At 35.0% G+C, this 17,784-nt stretch overlaps 1 protein-coding gene across 1 annotated transcript; it reads right to left on the bottom strand.

The window, feature by feature from the left end:
* Positions 1-16,796: 16,796 nt before the first annotated feature.
* LOC123555726 (gastrula zinc finger protein XlCGF7.1-like) lies at positions 16,797-17,564 on the bottom strand. The gene has a single exon (XM_045346318.2). The coding sequence runs from the start codon at positions 17,562-17,564 to the stop codon at positions 16,797-16,799; it is 768 nt and encodes a 255-aa protein (XP_045202253.2).
* Positions 17,565-17,784: the final 220 nt, after the last annotated feature.

The raw sequence follows: 17,784 nt of genomic DNA, 5'->3' as shown, positions 1-17,784 counted from the left end.
AGAAAGAGAAAGAAAGCAACCAAAACATTTGATAAAAAGATTAACCCAGGAAGAGAAAGAAAGCCACCAAGCCCGCACCCCAAAACAAATAGATGACACACAGAAATACTTCTCATAACAAAGATTATGGAAGGGCATGGACTTACAGCACAGAAAAGTATCCAAAGTTTACACATTTCAAACTCAGAAGGTAGTCAGTCGCCTGTTGATATACTTGTGATTACCGGTTAGATTGTAGGGAACAACAGAAAAGTGAACAAGCTGGCCGAAGAATCTAATTGCGATTTTGTTCTTAGAGATTTAGTAAACTATACCTATATCCAAACTATACCCGGGCCAATATAATCATGAATAATTGGCACTAAGACCAAACAGCTGTCAAATTACAAACAAATATTGTACAACTTAATTATTGTATGTGCATCTGTATTTTAAAAAACTGCACGTAAATGTTTTAAGTTTCTTTCAGGTTCAATACCACTGGCAATGTCCACAAAATGTCTCCCCTTTCAACAGTTAAATAAAAAAGAATTACTAAAATCACTCGCTATAAATTTTCAATAAAATCGCAACAAATCGTTCACATCATTGTGGGCAGTTTTCAATAAATCGTTCAATATGAAAATGAAACCTTGACTACAATTTAATCTTTACTTTGTCAGTTTCTTTATAGGTTTTACTTTTATATTTTAAAACTTGATTTAGTCTTATTACGCACGTGCGTAATGTGCGTAATGGGCGCTAGGCCCTTGCTAATGCATAGTTATGTTAATACACAGAAACGTGTTGATAACTGTTCATGTTTTTGAATATGAAATTTGGGTCTAAATATACTTTTAAACTTAAAATAACTAAAATTGTTCTTTGTGTCAGGATCCCTATCGAACCGACTTCCGATTACGGCGTACAAATTGCTAATCGTTATGATCACTAATTTATCAAATTTTCGATCGTGTTTTTCTTAGGATTAAAGAATTGTATATACTTCTGTTTCATGTCACTTGCAGTGTATTTAAACGACGAAAATAACGAGAGCAAACATCTGAAATGATCTCCTGCTTTTTTATGGATAAAGTATAGTCTCCTCTCTATAAACCAGTCTCAGCTAGACAGCCCCATAAGGGATGTCTAGATATCCGGTGAACGGACATCTAGGCTCTGGGACTAGAGGTTCGGTTACCGGACCCATACCCTTACCAAAATATCAGGCTTCCGGCGAACATTGCGGCAAATTTGCCGCAAACGTTTTGGTGAATTTGCCGCAAACTTTCTTTTGGCAAACTTTTACCATGCAAATTAGTTTGCGGCAAATTTGCCGCAAACAATTTATGCAAATGAAGTTTGCAGCAAACCTAATTTGCATGGTAAAAGTTTGCCGCAAATTCGCCAAAACCTTTCTGGCAAACTTCTGGCAATGTTCTGGCGGGCTTTTGGCAAACTATTTATGCAAATTAGTTTGCCGCAAATTTGCTGCAAACTTTTGGCGCAAAAGTAACAGACCTTTTGTTTTTGAAGAACAAAGGATATATTTTCAAGAAAAGTAAGAAAGGTCTAATAAATTAGCAAAATATCATCTGTTAGTAATGATTTATCTTTTCTAAATATTTATAAAGAAAAAATACAAATGCACGAGATCATTATGATAAAGTATGTCGTTAGTAAATATATTTTATGCTTACATGTGTTTAAAACTCTTTAAATATTTTAAAGGAATCGTTGTGAAAGCTGATAACTGATTTGCAAAAATTTCCTCTGTGTGCAAATGTCTTAATAAACTTGCAGATTCACTAAATTATTTATTGCAATCTATTTTATCTAGGGATGGCAACGAATATTCGAATATTCGAATATTCGTTAATGACACGAATATTCGAATACTGTTTCACTATTCGAATATTCGAAAAAAAAAAATAAAATCATAAGAAATAAATAAAAACCAACTGCATGAACAAGTATGTTCGTTTATCTAATTTACCAAAATTCGCTTTCGTAGTAAATACGTGCGAAAATGGCTCCTGTCAGACGTGTCACTTTGTATATTAGCGTGCCGATATTGTACATCGCTATGATGATGACATCGTACCCTGTAGTAAGTACCGCTTATTGCTTACCTTTAGAAATTTTATTAGTCCCTAATTGATGTAAATCTGTTACAAATCTCCTTGTTTTCGGTAGGTGCGAACCACATATAATTAAAAATCATCAGAAAGCACTTGAACTAATGACTCGGATTTCAATCAAAGTCGATTCAAGATGTATTTCAGTAAAGAAAAATGCCGAAAAGTGTTTTAAACAAGTCAAATGTGATGAACATTATTTTTATGTAAAACGGATTCCTCTTGATAATAAATGCATTTCGTATGGAAAAAAATAGTAGAATCTACTCAATATTCAGACAAAGGGTAAAGTTAAGCAAAATATATCTTTTATTAGACTCCCCCAACCCAACAGTCTTAATTTTACACTCCGTTTAATCGAAAATTGTTCATGCTATTACGTGAATCTACTGTCAAAATGCAAGCAATGCCGCCTGTCTTTTTAAAGTATTTCACGCGATCATCCGATAAGAAGTCGGCTACGTGTAATATGTGTGGAGAGAACCTTACTTACGGGAGGGCTACATCCCTGTAAAAACATGTATAAATAAGTAAAACCTATATTGATTATATGTAAATGGAGACAATAACAAATATTTTATATTCAAAAAGATGAACAAGCGATGAGAACGATAAGTCAGTCTTAATTCGTCAATGTCTAAATTACTTCCGGTGTAAACGAAAGTAGAATTAATGCAGATCGCTGCTAAGGGTACGATAAATTCATAAGATTTTGAGTTGATTTGTTGATCATTTGATGACCGAATATTCGAATATTCGTTCGGAAGGCTGACCGAATATTCGAATACCAAAATTGCTATTCGTTGCCATCCCTAATTTTATCTAATGGTATTTAGGTGACACATGTCTGAAATAAACAAAGGCTAACCGTATAAAAATCATTCTGCTTTTGCATGCGTAATAATGTGAAAACTAACCTTACATCGCAACATTTATCCACAAAAGTAAACAGAGTCTACTTCGGAGATTTATCCATCTTTTTTGTGGAAGTTTTTGTTTAGTAAAGAAACATAAATAATTCATGTTAATACAGCGATATTCATTACTGTTCGGCAGTTTGAAAATGGAGCCAAACTCTATGCAGCCAATAAAAACAAAGAAGAAGTCATGTGATACTGTTCTGGCAATCCTCTGGCGAACTTTCACACCTGGTCAGATAATTAAAAGATCATATGGCGAATGTTTTTGAGAAGAAAATATAGATAAAAGATTCTGGTGACGTTTTGGTGAACAAAATTATGTGATAAAGTTTCTGGCGATGTTATGGCAAACTCTTAATTCAGTAAAGTCTGTGGTGAGTTTGCAGCAAAGTCACCGAAACGTTTGCCGAAAGGTCGCCGCTACCGGCGAACTCCTGCAAACATTTATTACTCTGTTCTGGTGAACTAAAATGTTTGCGGCAAATTTACCGCAACGTTGCGGCAAATTTGCAGCAAACTTTTCATTTTGGTAAGGGTAGCCACTGCCGTTACAAATAACTCATACGCTTAGGGTCATAAAGGGAGGTAGGCATGAACAATGGAACATTATTCAAACATTTGGCAAATATAAGCAGAACAACAATTATCGAAAGCACGATTTAACATGAATAGGCATATTTTATCACACTAGTTATTCGGGTACCTCCTCGTGTGAGCGATACCACCCTCGTGTGATTGATATACATGTTGATGCAACGGAAATTCACACGTATAAAAGGTAATTTTTCCGTATTTTACTGAAAATTTGAAAATATTTAGTATTAAATGTGTAAGATCATACCTTAACTATATCCATGTCAATATCTATCTCATATGATCTGAATAACTGTGAAAAAATACGGTTTTTTTTGTCCCAAAAACTAAGATATTTTAAGGCGATGGTATTTATTTTCACGATTAATGATATTATATTACGAAATTTTGCTAGGAAAATGAAAAGCAGTCATTCTGTGTATTAGCCATTTCTTTCGTTTCACAAAAAACTGGAAGCAAAGTAAAGTTAGACCGATTTTTTCGAAGGCACTGTGTAGAAAATTAGATACCTCTGACGATGTACCATGATACCATCCTCGTTATTTCTGTCAATCGAGCGGTTACCGTCCTCGTTATTGAAATGAACCGTCCTCGTTATTGAAATGAACATTACATTCGCAGACTCCTTTCCTAAAATTTAGCGATAATATGAAATGACTAGCCAAGATAAAGATAAAGATTTGTCTTTTGTACCCTCATGCTACTGGAATTAGCCTCACATAGTTTCTTCAAATTCGCTTTCAAGATCCTTCTAAATAGATACATTCTTATATGTATTTTCATTGCATTGCGACTTCCGTACGTTTTGTCTTGTTATCTAAGTTGTTATGACGTACAAAATGTTAACAACAAAAACAAAATTAGATATTATAATTCAGAAATTCTATGATTTTTGTCAAATATTTTATTGCGATCGACCCATGTTTAGCTTCGTTTTGAGGAATAAAGCCAGTCATTCGTTCGAAAATGTGCTTCACTTGAGTAGTCAAGAGAAGTCATTAGTAAACAGATCCTTATTTCCCCATTCTATTCTGCAAAAAAATCGTATAAAACAAGTGCTTTAACCACACCTTTTACTGCTAGAATATATTATGCGTTAAATGAGATGTTTTATGTTTATACACTCCACATTGTAAGTTTTGCAGATCGACACCAAAAGTAGGGGTTTACTGTGCAATCAGGGACATATATGCGCCATTTTAGGGTAGCAGACCACAATTGACTGACATTTTACTATAAAGTATTCCACTCCCTCTTTATTTTCATCGTTACTTTAACTTATGCTAGAACTTCCGTGAAAAATAGGTGTTGGAAAAAGTGATTTTCTATTTAGATAGGTAAAGAGGACATGAAATGAAGATAAAAAAAGAGGATTTGAAATACTATCCTTCAATCTATGAATCAACATTCGACAGACAGTAACGGATATTTTCGTTTAGAAAAACAGAAATTTGAAAAAGGTCTTTAACATACTGTAGTTATAATTATACCACCACGAAACGAAGTTGTGGGTGGGGGGGGGGGGGGGGGGGAGGGAGGGTAAAGGAGTAAGCTTGTCTGTCGGTCCGTTGGTTTTATGATTTCCGGATGATAACTCTTAGAAGGCTTTACTGATTTAAATACTTTTTGGTACTTAGGTGTAACATCATAAAATACAGGCCAAGTTCGACTTTGAGGTCCAGTAAGTCAAAGGTGAAGGTCACAGAGACTGGCAACAGCTAATATGATAACTCTTGAAAGGCTCGACCGATTTAAATAACTTTTGGTAAACAGAGTTAATATAAGAAAATACATGTCAAGTTTGACTTTGGGGTCAGTAAGTCAAAGGTCAAGGTCTAAGTGACTCGCAACAGCTAAACGGTTTCTGGATGATAAATCTTGGAAGGCTTGACCGATTTAAATAATTTTTGGTAAACAGGTGTAACATCAGAAAATACAGGTCAAGGTCGACTTTGGGATCGGTAGGTCAAAGGTCAAAGTGACTCGACACAGCTAAACGGTTTCCAGATGATAACATGAGAACGCTTGGGCCTAGGATCATGAAAATTCATAGGGAGGTTGGTTATGATAAGCAAATGACTCTTAATAATTTTGAGGTCAGCAGGTCACAGGTCAAGGTCACAGTGGTCACAATGGTTTTCGGACAATAACTTCACAACGCTTGGGACTAGGATCACCAAATTTAATAGGGAGGTTAGTCATGACCTGAAGATGACCCATAGTTATTTTCGGTTCCAAAAGTCAAAGGTCATTTGAACCTTTTCCGGAAAATAACTTGAGAAGGCTTAGGCCGAGGATCATAAAAATTCATAGGGAGGTTGATCCTGACCAGCAGATGACCTCAGCTGATTTGTGGTCATTAGGTCAAAGGACGATCAAGTTCAGCTTTGACATTGGCTTTGTTTTGTGACAAGGCTATATTGTGGGGGTATAATTCGTCTTTTTTGTGACAACTCTATTGAGTTTTCCTTTCACTTTTCTCCTCAGTGCATACTGTATAATATGCAGTGTTTTATATTTTTATCTTTGAAATAATTAAAGAAATTAAGTGGAAATATTTACTGAGGTAAATTCTTTAACTAAGATACATTGTTTAGAATTTTTGATTAATAGATTGTAGAGTCAAGTTCTTACAATTTAATACCTATTAAATACTGTCTATGACTGCTTGCTGGAGTTCTGACGAGTAATTGCGTGGAAATAAGCGACTGTGAACGTCGCAGTCAAATTCCGCTGACGGGATTCGAAACTTGGACCCACGGATACTAAGATACGTTGTGCATACTAACTCCAGATGTTAACAACACTCGAAAACTGAAACAAAACATATTGTAAGCAGTGTTTACAGGATAATGAAATAAAACAATATCTCAGATAAAAGTAATCTTTATATTAAGTACAAGTTATTGGTATAATTTGATTTCTTCTTTTCAGGGAACATGTATGCTTGTTGTTACTGCATTTTTCAATGCAATGCATTGTCGTGTATAATTGAGCATTGTACGGAACAGCATGGTGATCAAATACAAGGAAAAGCTTTTGGACAGTGAGACTGGTTGTTTTGGACTTCAAACTAAAATCCAGGAAAATATCGTACCACGTAAACTGAATGAAGTTGGTAAATATATCCAAGTTGACGAAACAAGCGTGTACATAAGAGACAATAAATCGAAGAAGAAGAGATTGTCTATCCCCATTAAATCTGTTTCTTCACGTACCAATATCAGTTATTACACTTGCGAATTTACAATTAGTACATTGAGTGGAATAGTTAATCACTGTTCAGAGAAACATGAACATTGTATTGTGAAATATCAGGTTTATGCATTTAATGTAGGGATGGCAACGAATAGCAATTTTGGTATTCGAATATTCGGTCAGCCTTCCGAACGAATATTCGAATATTCGGTCATCAAATGATCAACAAATCAACTCAAAATCTTATGAATTTATCGTACCCTTAGCAGCGATCTGCATTAATTCTACTTTCGTTTACACCGGAAGTAATTTAGACATTGACGAATTAAGACTGACTTATCGTTCTCATCGCTTGTTCATCTTTTTGAATATAAAATATTTGTTATTGTCTCCATTTACATATAATCAATATAGGTTTTACTTATTTATACATGTTTTTACAGGGATGTAGCCCTCCCGTAAGTAAGGTTCTCTCCACACATATTACACGTAGCCGACTTCTTATCGGATGATCGCGTGAAATACTTTAAAAAGACAGGCGGCATTGCTTGCATTTTGACAGTAGATTCACGTAATAGCATGAACAATTTTCGATTAAACGGAGTGTAAAATTAAGACTGTTGGGTTGGGGGAGTCTAATAAAAGATATATTTTGCTTAACTTTACCCTTTGTCTGAATATTGAGTAGATTCTACTATTTTTTTCCATACGAAATGCATTTATTATCAAGAGGAATCCGTTTTACATAAAAATAATGTTCATCACATTTGACTTGTTTAAAACACTTTTCGGCATTTTTCTTTACTGAAATACATCTTGAATCGACTTTGATTGAAATCCGAGTCATTAGTTCAAGTGCTTTCTGATGATTTTTAATTATATGTGGTTCGCACCTACCGAAAACAAGGAGATTTGTAACAGATTTACATCAATTAGGGACTAATAAAATTTCTAAAGGTAAGCAATAAGCGGTACTTACTACAGGGTACGATGTCATCATCATAGCGATGTACAATATCGGCACGCTAATATACAAAGTGACACGTCTGACAGGAGCCATTTTCGCACGTATTTACTACGAAAGCGAATTTTGGTAAATTAGATAAACGAACATACTTGTTCATGCAGTTGGTTTTTATTTATTTCTTATGATTTTATTTTTTTTTTTCGAATATTCGAATAGTGAAACAGTATTCGAATATTCGTGTCATTAACGAATATTCGAATATTCGAATATTCGTTGCCATCCCTAATTTAATGAAGAAACAAATAAGTTTGGTTTTCGAACAAAACATTATGATGGACTAATTCCGTTGCTAGTTGCAAAGGATAATAAAAAAAATTGTGTTGTCAACAACAAAGTGAATGTTGTACATTGCAATGCAAGTTCAAACATACATCTTCTGCATCATCAAAACGGCATCTTTCGTAACGTTGATGACCATGAATTCACAGCTGAAAAGATACCGGAAGAATTCGTTTGTCTGGAACAAACTGTGCCAAATGAAAGCGAGGATAAAGAACATGAAGAACATCTTCATGAGATGGAACGGTTACTGCCAAATGTGTTGTCTTCACTTCAGGAACACGGTTTGGTAGAACCATTATATTAAATTCAATAGGCTATTAAAAGATAACAGACTACCGCTGGACAACATTTGTTTTCTTCTGTTCTTGGATGTAGTAAATTGGTTTTCTGGCGAAACCATAACGCAGATGAGGTATCAACATGAAACTCTACAGTTCTGGCGAATTAATTATCGTTTGTTTCACGGGAAGTTTTTGAGGTTTATGTCTGGCCTTAGAAACTATGGTCACATGCTGGAAGGGATCACTGACAAAGGATGTTTCGCTCCTGTTGAATCAAGAATTAAACTTTGCAGTTCCAGCTCGAAACAATTTGTTTCAGACAGACAATTGTACAAGGTCAGGTTTTCCAGGAATATGTTATGAAAGCATTGAAACTCTCGCAAATAAATTCCAGCTTTCACCTATGAAATTGTGTGTTGATGGCAAAAAAAAAATTGTCGAGGAAAAGGTAAAATCATGGGCGATATTGACTGCTGGGGTCACGAAAGTAATCCAACACTCCTTGAAAAGAAAGCAATGTTTGAAGAAGAGATTAACAATATCGCAGATGTTCGAAATAAACTCGAATGTATCTTTGAAAAGGGGAATACTGGGTCACACAGTGACATTATTGAACAAGAATTAAAGAGTCAGATAGTTTCTGATTATTTAGCTATTATTCGACGTTTAGCTGAAGTTAATCAACAATTGCGAGAAAAAGCTGAATTGTACGAACGTTTAGAAGAGAAATTCAGGAAAATTGGCGGTAAAGACTGGATGAAATCAAAGTTCTATCCAGTAATTTGTTCAGTAAGAACCGATCGAAGTGAGGTTAAAAATCTGATACATGAAAGTCTTACACTCGCTGACAAGTTTGGTTATTATGTGGCCACACTAAACGGTTGTCAATCAGCATATCACACGGAAGGTGTCATCAATTTGGCCGAACAAGAGAATTATTTTGCACTAAATGCCATGAAAGTATCTGACGACACACACCGCATCAAACAGAGAACAGAAAAATGGACAGAGATTCGAAAGGCGGCGCTTGTTACTGGAAGTACGTGTAATAACGCTCTTGGATTGGGAAAGCTGAAGGATCAACATGAGCATTACGATAGAGTGGTGTCACAAAAGGAGACTATACAGAACATATCAGATGATGTAAGGGAAAGAATGGACTTTGGTGTGAAACATGAAAATGATGCTATTTCTACTTTGTGCGGAAAAGTATTGCCAGTGTTTAATAGTAACTTGTACTATTACGAAGAAGGCTGTATTCAGTTAGCACATGGTGAACATTCGTCGTTTATGGTCGTCAGTCCTGACGGATCGTTACGGACATCAGAGGACAGTTAGGTAACAATTGCCTATGACACAAAATGTAAAGCTCCAAGTGCATTTCAACCTACTGCTTATTATGATATTCCACATTACTATGTAACACAATTGCTTTCTGAAATGCATGCTCTTGGTTGTCAGGAAATGATATTTACTTGCTGGTCTTTGCAGTCCATGACAGTGGTTCATGTGGGGTTTGATGCGAATCTTTGGGAGAAATGCTGGAGAGAGCTAATAAGAGTGTTTGACACTGAAGCAGGTACAAGACCAAAACGATTTTCTGAAGCGAGTAAACACCTGAAGGAAGAAGTTCGGAGATTTTGCAAGACGTATGTAACACTAATAGCCGAATTTCCTTCAATAAAGTCAACACAGCCAATTGAGGAAGAGGCAATCACAAGCGAGTACAGTTACATTACACCCTTACCAAAAGCAACCGTCAAAGAAGACATAAAAATAAGTGAAATGCAAGAATCAATAGCAAATGTACGTTCTTGGCACAAAAATGCGTATGATCAACTTAGGACGGTAGCAACCGAAATATTGATGTTTATGCTGACGGATTTAAACAGAGAATACGACATGGAACAGAATAATGCACACATAGTCGGCTATGCGATGAAAGGTCCCAGTCTGAGAAATAATGTATTTAGAGAAATGATGCGCGATATAATAACAAGCTGTGAAGAGGCTGGACTGAAAATTGTAGTGACCTCTAGTGATGGCCAATGGCACCATTATGGCATTAAAGACGACACAAACAAACCATTAAGTGTTCTGCAGTAAGAAAAACAGTTCTGGTCGAAAGTTATGTCACTTGACAAACAGAAACTACAATCAAAAGTGAGACATTTGCGCGTTGTCCAGTGCAGGAAGTGATTGTGTCTTCAGACAATGATACACATAGATCAGAGAAATATGATGATGGTTGCGACGATCAAATCCCCGAAGATGAGACAAATGACGGACAAGAAAGCAAGTTAAAACCAATGTGTCAGCAGATGCAAAGTGGGTTCGAAGTTCCAGTTAACATTCAGCACCTTTGGCTATCCAATGCGGAAGAGCTTGATGCTATTTACGCTTCATGCAGTAGTGAGATGAATGAATATCACAATGATAGTAAAACGTACGCTACACTTGTTGATCATAGCAAGATAACATCTACTGATGAAATTACCGACCTAATTACACATATATCTGATATTGATATCAAACCAAATACAGGAAACGCCAATTTTTCAAACAGCGCAGCACCAATGGAAATATCTGTTGAATCAGACACGACTACTAGTGGAATTATTGGCATGGCTTATGAGGCTTTATATGCGGACGATTCGGAACTCAATATACATTGTACCAATACATCAGCTGAAATTGATGTCTATGCTAGAGACGATTTAAGTGAAAACCAATGCTATATAAACGAAATTCAAGTGTTAGAATAACAAACCGAAGACCATGGTGTAGTTGCTTCTCTTCATTGTGCTGTAGACTATAAGCCCGGCACATATCAGAACACTCATATGTTAGAAACACTAACTGAAGACCATGATGTTGCTGCATCTCTATAGTCAGCAGTTGACTTTACGTCCAATACATAATTATCAGGACACTCACATGCCAAATGAAGAGAAAATAACTACAATTATAGAAAATCTGAACAGCGAAGACCACATTATTATTTTAACTGAATTTCAGAGTAATGCTGAAGAGAACGACAAGCGGAATTGGAATACAATCTCTTTAAACGATTTTGTACAGATGTTTTCGAATAAAACTACTATGGATCGCTGTTTTCAAAAGAAAGAAGTATTCATGTTTGCAAAAATCATCGAAAGGATGCAAAAGTTTGTTGGTCTTACAATAAAATCGAAGGTTCCAAAGTATAAATTGTTACATATTCTGTTTGAAGAGCATGTAGTTCTAAACGAAGGCGACATTGTTGGAAAAGGGCGCAAATTTAAAAAGTCACAACAGAGCTCTCGGTCAAAGAAAGTTGAATCTTTAAAGAACATTGTGTGGCATGTTGTGAAAAAGCTTAAGAAAGAAGAGCTTGCGGTTTTTGTTGCAAACAATGACTGGGTTGATGTTTATACTGAATGGAGTATGAAAGCTCCATTGGCGACCAATGTCAACATCGAAGGACTGACCGACGTGTCCTTAGAGTGGTTTTCTCAACCAAGAACTGATACTGATGGCAAAGTGCGCTTTCACTTTACCGACGCATGCCACCTACTGACCTGCCTTAGGACAAAGATATGTACATCAGGGATAGAAGGACTGGACAAGAAAGCCTGGGAAATGGCTGCCTTGTCAAAGGACACAAATCTAAACATATCTATCGTAGTTGACTGTGTTGACAAACAGGATGTATCTTTAGCGAGGAGAGCTTTTGATGAAGATGTCGAAAGGGTTATGGAGAAACACAACTACACTGCAGAAGCAACGTTTTGTAGTTTGATCAGAAGATGGTTCGATGCCGAAGACGAACCTTCAATCCCAGCAAAGGAAAGGTGTCTGCGTATGCTCGAGTTGCGAAAGTGGCAATTAGAAAAGTTTCCTGTAGGAAGATTTCCTCCGCCAACACGATATGTTCGTGGAATTCCCATTGTTATTTATTAGGCCCTGCTAACACATATTGAACGAAAAATACAGCTTTTTGCTTTCGTGCCAGAATCCAGATATAATGTTAGAGCTACAGGGACACAAGAGGTGGAGCAATACCCGGTAGTTTTCAACATTTAGAGATTTGGATCCAGCTGGAATTGGTGCACCAAAGCCAGATGCGATACCTGAAATGTTAGCCACAGCCACAGAATTGGATAACTTCAAAATGGATCCAGAAAAGTAAGTAACTGCAACATTACATTCTTAACATTTTCCGATAGATATGTGAGTCATGCATGGATAGTTGTCCGTATATCAGACATAAGTATTGCGTTGTCTTCGACGGGGTTGTTTGAAATTGTGCTATCACACATTTACACTTTGAATTGTCATCACTGGTCTAAAACAATAATCCCGTTTCCAAAATTTAAACGTATTTTTTATAAAACATAACATGACATTTTGCTAGCAAAGAGTGCTTGTATGTTTCTCTCTTCGGGCCCTTTTACATGAAGACATCAAAAGCTGGAGTGTATCCAACTGATACTGCGCTCTCATGATCGGGAGATACTACCAACTGTAACTATCCCAGAGAAGCAGATGATGCTAGGACCATAACTGAAATTAAAGTTCAGTAAGTACTAGAAATATATTTGTAAGCCATATTAAATCCTAATCGTCTGTTGATTCATAAAATGAAATGACCTACAGTCACATTTGTTAAGGTTTTAAACGGTCTTCCACAACTTAGGATGACTTTATTTCTCTGAAAACTGAAGTAGCTATGGCGTCCAAATGGTATATGTTCGCAACGGCAACGGTTCACATTATAAGCATTTTTGTTAAAAGTTTTAAAGGCATTTAGTACATTAGATGAATAAAACTTGATGTAATTTTGAATACAGTGCACCCGGAGTAAAACAACTGAACAAGTTACTAAGAATTTGAAAAAGGTCACACTGAAAGGCATGGACAGTATGTATTCTATGTATATGGAAGAAATTCATGAAAAAATGAAAAGTGTTTGTCAAAATTTTGGAAGTGTGCTCAACTTGAATACCAGGTCTCACATCATTATGTATGTTAAGGATTTGTTACAATGAGTTGACTTTCCAAGAGAAATAATTTATTACCAATTTTGTTATACAGGTATATTGGAACAATTGCAAAGACACCATAAAGCAAAAAGACAAATCTGCTCTTGATCATCAATGATTATGGGGCCTCAAACATACTTCTTTCATTGGTTTGTTTCAGAGATCATTTTTTTTTTCAATACAGCTGCCAGGAGCCTACGTAAGCACAAGAGACGAAGTGGCACAGTTGCAAAGCCGAACCTTCCAGCTCATGGTGAAAGAGGTGTACGTCAATATCATGCAAAGGATGATTCTAAAATACCGGCTCATAGAAGGCTTGGATTACTAGACCTTCCAGACTGTTAAAGTTATGTGCATCTAATAAAGCTTGATCAATATTTAGCTTATATTAATATGTACTTGTCGGATGTTTAAAGCAACCCGTCTGAAATATTTTTCCATTCCTAGACCTTCCGCATCGTTAAAGTGACATTATGTGCATCTTAGTGTTTCTTTCGACTGTTCTATGAAAGCAATTTTCTGTTGCTTTGCATTGAAATGAGTTACATTAACATTAATGCCGCATGAGTATTTGAAGTTGATGCTTCAGAAACAAAGAAATTGGCCTAAAAGATCACAGTTAGTTTCTTCGCAGTGAGCTCCCTTATGTTCTTGTTGTTGGCTGAGATTTCTGCAGTGGAAGGGCAAGCAACTCTTGCATACAGTTATTTTTGTCAACACAGTAAGCCAATAAAAAGAAGAACAGTAACCATTCGATGAAATTATTTTTTCGTACTGGTAGCATGAAAAGTTTTGTGTAGTGGTCCCCTAACCTTTTTGTACACATACGGGCCTTGTCATGAAATTTAACAAACATAGTGATTTTGCGACTAGCATAGTTCGGACCAGCATGCGCATCCGTGCAGTCTTGTCAGGATCCATGCTGTACGCTTACGGTTTATCTAATTGCAATAGACTTTGAAATCAAACAGCATAGATCCGGATAAGACTGTACGAATGCGCAGGCTGATCTGGATCCATGCTGGTCGCAAAAGCACTACGTTGGTTAAATCTCATGGCAAGGCTCATATGTATTTTAGCTGGGGTTTTAGTTGATTCTGCTTTTAATATTTTCCTTTAACTGCTTGTGGCAGTTAGCATTTAAGTTTTTGTCGCCTGTATAGATAAGTAAGAAAATTACATGTAAATGAATTTGAAGCAAAATATCTTATCCTGATTTATGTCTGTACTTGCCAACTTCTTTGACTCTATGTTGGCAAAAATGTAAAATGGAGGTAAAATAATCAATAATGTATAAAACATTTGCTTATTTATTTGCAATATGTATGACTTCTACATGTAGTAAATAACAGAATGTGAATAAACAGAACACAAAATTTGATATGTTTAACATGTCTACCTTCTTTAAGGCTCCGTGCGTTTCGTACCTTTTTCAAATCATAACGTTTTGATAGTACTTACGTATCATACAAAGGAATGTAATTACTAGGTCTTTTTTTTTCATTTTATTTAAAGTGAAATATATATATAACGAAAGGACTTTTCGACATGTGTGGCTGTTTGAGCAAGCAGCATGAGTTGATTTTACTACCACACACAAAGTATTAATTATGTTATAATATTTCTATTCTTTTGTAGGAACTGTAAAACCAGAGTTTCAATGATTTTTCTAAAATTATTTTAAAACATATTTCAACTAATGTCGTATATATGACTTTTTAAATTCTTTGTACAATTATCTTGAGAACGTTTCTCAAAAAATGATGTATGTCTACCGAAACGGAATAGTTATAATATAATGTTAGTCATTAGATTGTGTATGGTTGACAAACCTACCGTGGCAGGTTCAAAGGAGGCAATGTCAAAAGTTGCTCCTCCTTTATTTTTCAGAAAATTAGTACTTTTATATATAAAGTAATCTTACTGATTAACAAGAGGGTCATATTGACACATGATCACTTACTTAAGTAATATTAGCTTCATGTATCAAATGTCAAACTGATGCTTTAATATTAAGAAAGTAGGCCAATTTTAAGATTAGTGTGTGCAAAAATGTACATTCCACTAAAAATACACTGGTTTTACGGCAAAAGAAATGTATTAAAATCAACAGATGTTTCTGAATCAACGGGACATTATCAGAGAAAAAATGTTAAACAATTTACTTGTATTTTTAAGGCAATATATATATTATATATATGAACAACAAAAAGAACTTACAAAATTAGCAAAAAACATTGTTTAACTATTTAAAAGAATTGAATCTAGGTATATCTCTACCAGACTGACGTGAAAAACTAACAACAACAACAAAACCGAAAAGCCCATAAAACATTTTAAAAATAGAAAGACACATTAAAACATTAATAACATTTCAGTAGGACATCAAGAGTGATCTAAAACTGATGTCGTAAAAGGAAAAGCTATTTCCATTTGATGTTTTGAAAAAGATGCAAAATTACATGTTTTTTATATATAAAATCGCGTACAAGTACTGTTAAATAATATTTGTGCAAAATGTCAAGAAACAGAGACTTGAACAACGAAATGTTGATAGAGAATCATTTTGTATCACCTTAGTGTTGAAAACATGCTGCAAATCTTCCTTAATAGGTTTTTTTTTTAATTCATGCCGCTTTGCAAGTGTTACATGTATGTCATTTTAACAGTAAATATGGTATAAATATTCGTAAATGATATAGGAATTCCATGTCAAGTTGTTAATAAGGCTATTTTATGTAAGACAATTTACATATTAATTTTCTATGAGTTTAGTGACCAGTTATAGAAGCTGATGTTCCAGTGTTCAAAGTCCAAATTGTTACTGACATTCTCTTTTTGTATTGTTTGCTTTTTAACAAAAAATGTCTTTAAATTTCTTTTATGATATTTGTAAGCTGAATATATATCTTTTTCTTAAGAAAACGAATACATTTCAAATATCTGAATGAAAATAGAATGCAGTTTACTACTACTGGAGGGTAAAATAAACGATATTATTATATAATGATTATATTATTTGATCATTATTCATATCATCCATTCTATGAATGCGGAACATTGTTTAACACACACGTCTCATCTTGAAGTTCCTGTAAATTTTGTTACAATAATAATTTGCATTTTTTACGTATTCTTGTAAAATTTTCATCCTTTTGAATGTTGTGCCGATATATATTATTACAAATAATGTAAGCAATATAATTGTATTGTGCTCTGCATTTGTAATGACAAGTCATAACTGAAAATTTTCGTAAATAAACCTTGAAACTTAACATTTTCTTAATACTGTTGCAAGAAGTCAAAAACTATTCATTAGTAAAACGCCACCTCTTCCTCGGTAATCGGGTATTTCAATGGTTAAGTCTTTTTTGGTGTCTATAAAGACTTAGTTTATACCGGTAACTTGCACCGCAGACACAAACAAAACGTTCTGGTCTGTGAGCTCCTTCGATATGATATGTCAGACTTCTTCTTTCAGTAAAACTTTTCTCGCATTGCTCGCACTTAAATGTTTTACCTTCTACACAAACTTTTTCGTGTCTTCTCTTCATGATATATCTACTACTGAAGCAAACACTACATTTAACACATGAGTATGGTTTCGTCTGTGTATGTTGGTTCAGATGATCCTGATATATTTGTTTCCTTGTAAATGTCCGACCACAATTTTCAAAAGGACAGTTGAGAAGAGATTCCATCTGACTGGAATGCTTATATTTTGAATGTTCATTAAGATGACATTTCTGAACAAACCCGTTTCCACACTCGGAACAGATATACTTCATTGAGTGCGTTTCTTCAATGTGAGCTCGCATAGCAACTTCAGTATCGAACAACCTATGGCAGAACCTGCATCGTATAACATCTTCATAATGGATTGTTCTTACGTGTCTTTTAAGTGACGCTTTCGATTTATACATTTTTCCACATATCATACATTCATTATCTCTATTACTTTCTTTAACCTCATGGAATGAGCATTCCAATGGGCACATGACTTCGGCCTCATTCTGATCTACTTCTTGATCGTTATTCATATGTTTATCCAAATCGAAGAATGGTTCCACATTCTCTTCTGTATCATCACTTTGATTAATTTCTTCCTCCTCTGTTTGCATCCATTTCACGACTAATATCTTCACTCATTTTGAAATTTGAATAAGACAATACTAGTTTAGTTTAACTTTTAATTTTAAAACATCATTAAAACACACGAAAGGTGAACCAGTGGCTCATCAATAAAAATCGGTAACGTATCTACTGTGGAAAATAACAAGGATAACTGAATCTAAAGATCCATTTTTTACTGTCACATCAGTCGTGTATAGAAAATGTATG

This window comes from Mercenaria mercenaria, chromosome 7 (assembly GCF_021730395.1).
Source record: "Mercenaria mercenaria strain notata chromosome 7, MADL_Memer_1, whole genome shotgun sequence".
NCBI classification, from domain to species: domain Eukaryota; kingdom Metazoa; phylum Mollusca; class Bivalvia; order Venerida; family Veneridae; genus Mercenaria; species Mercenaria mercenaria.
Note: the sequence above shows the minus strand (reverse complement) of the source record. Positions and strands in the feature narration are given on the sequence as shown.

Bases quoted from the DNA above. Each gene is read 5' to 3' on its own strand.
- LOC123555726 (XM_045346318.2), bottom strand. From the start codon at position 17,564: ATGCAAACAGAGGAGGAAGAAATTAATCAAAGTGATGATACAGAAGAG.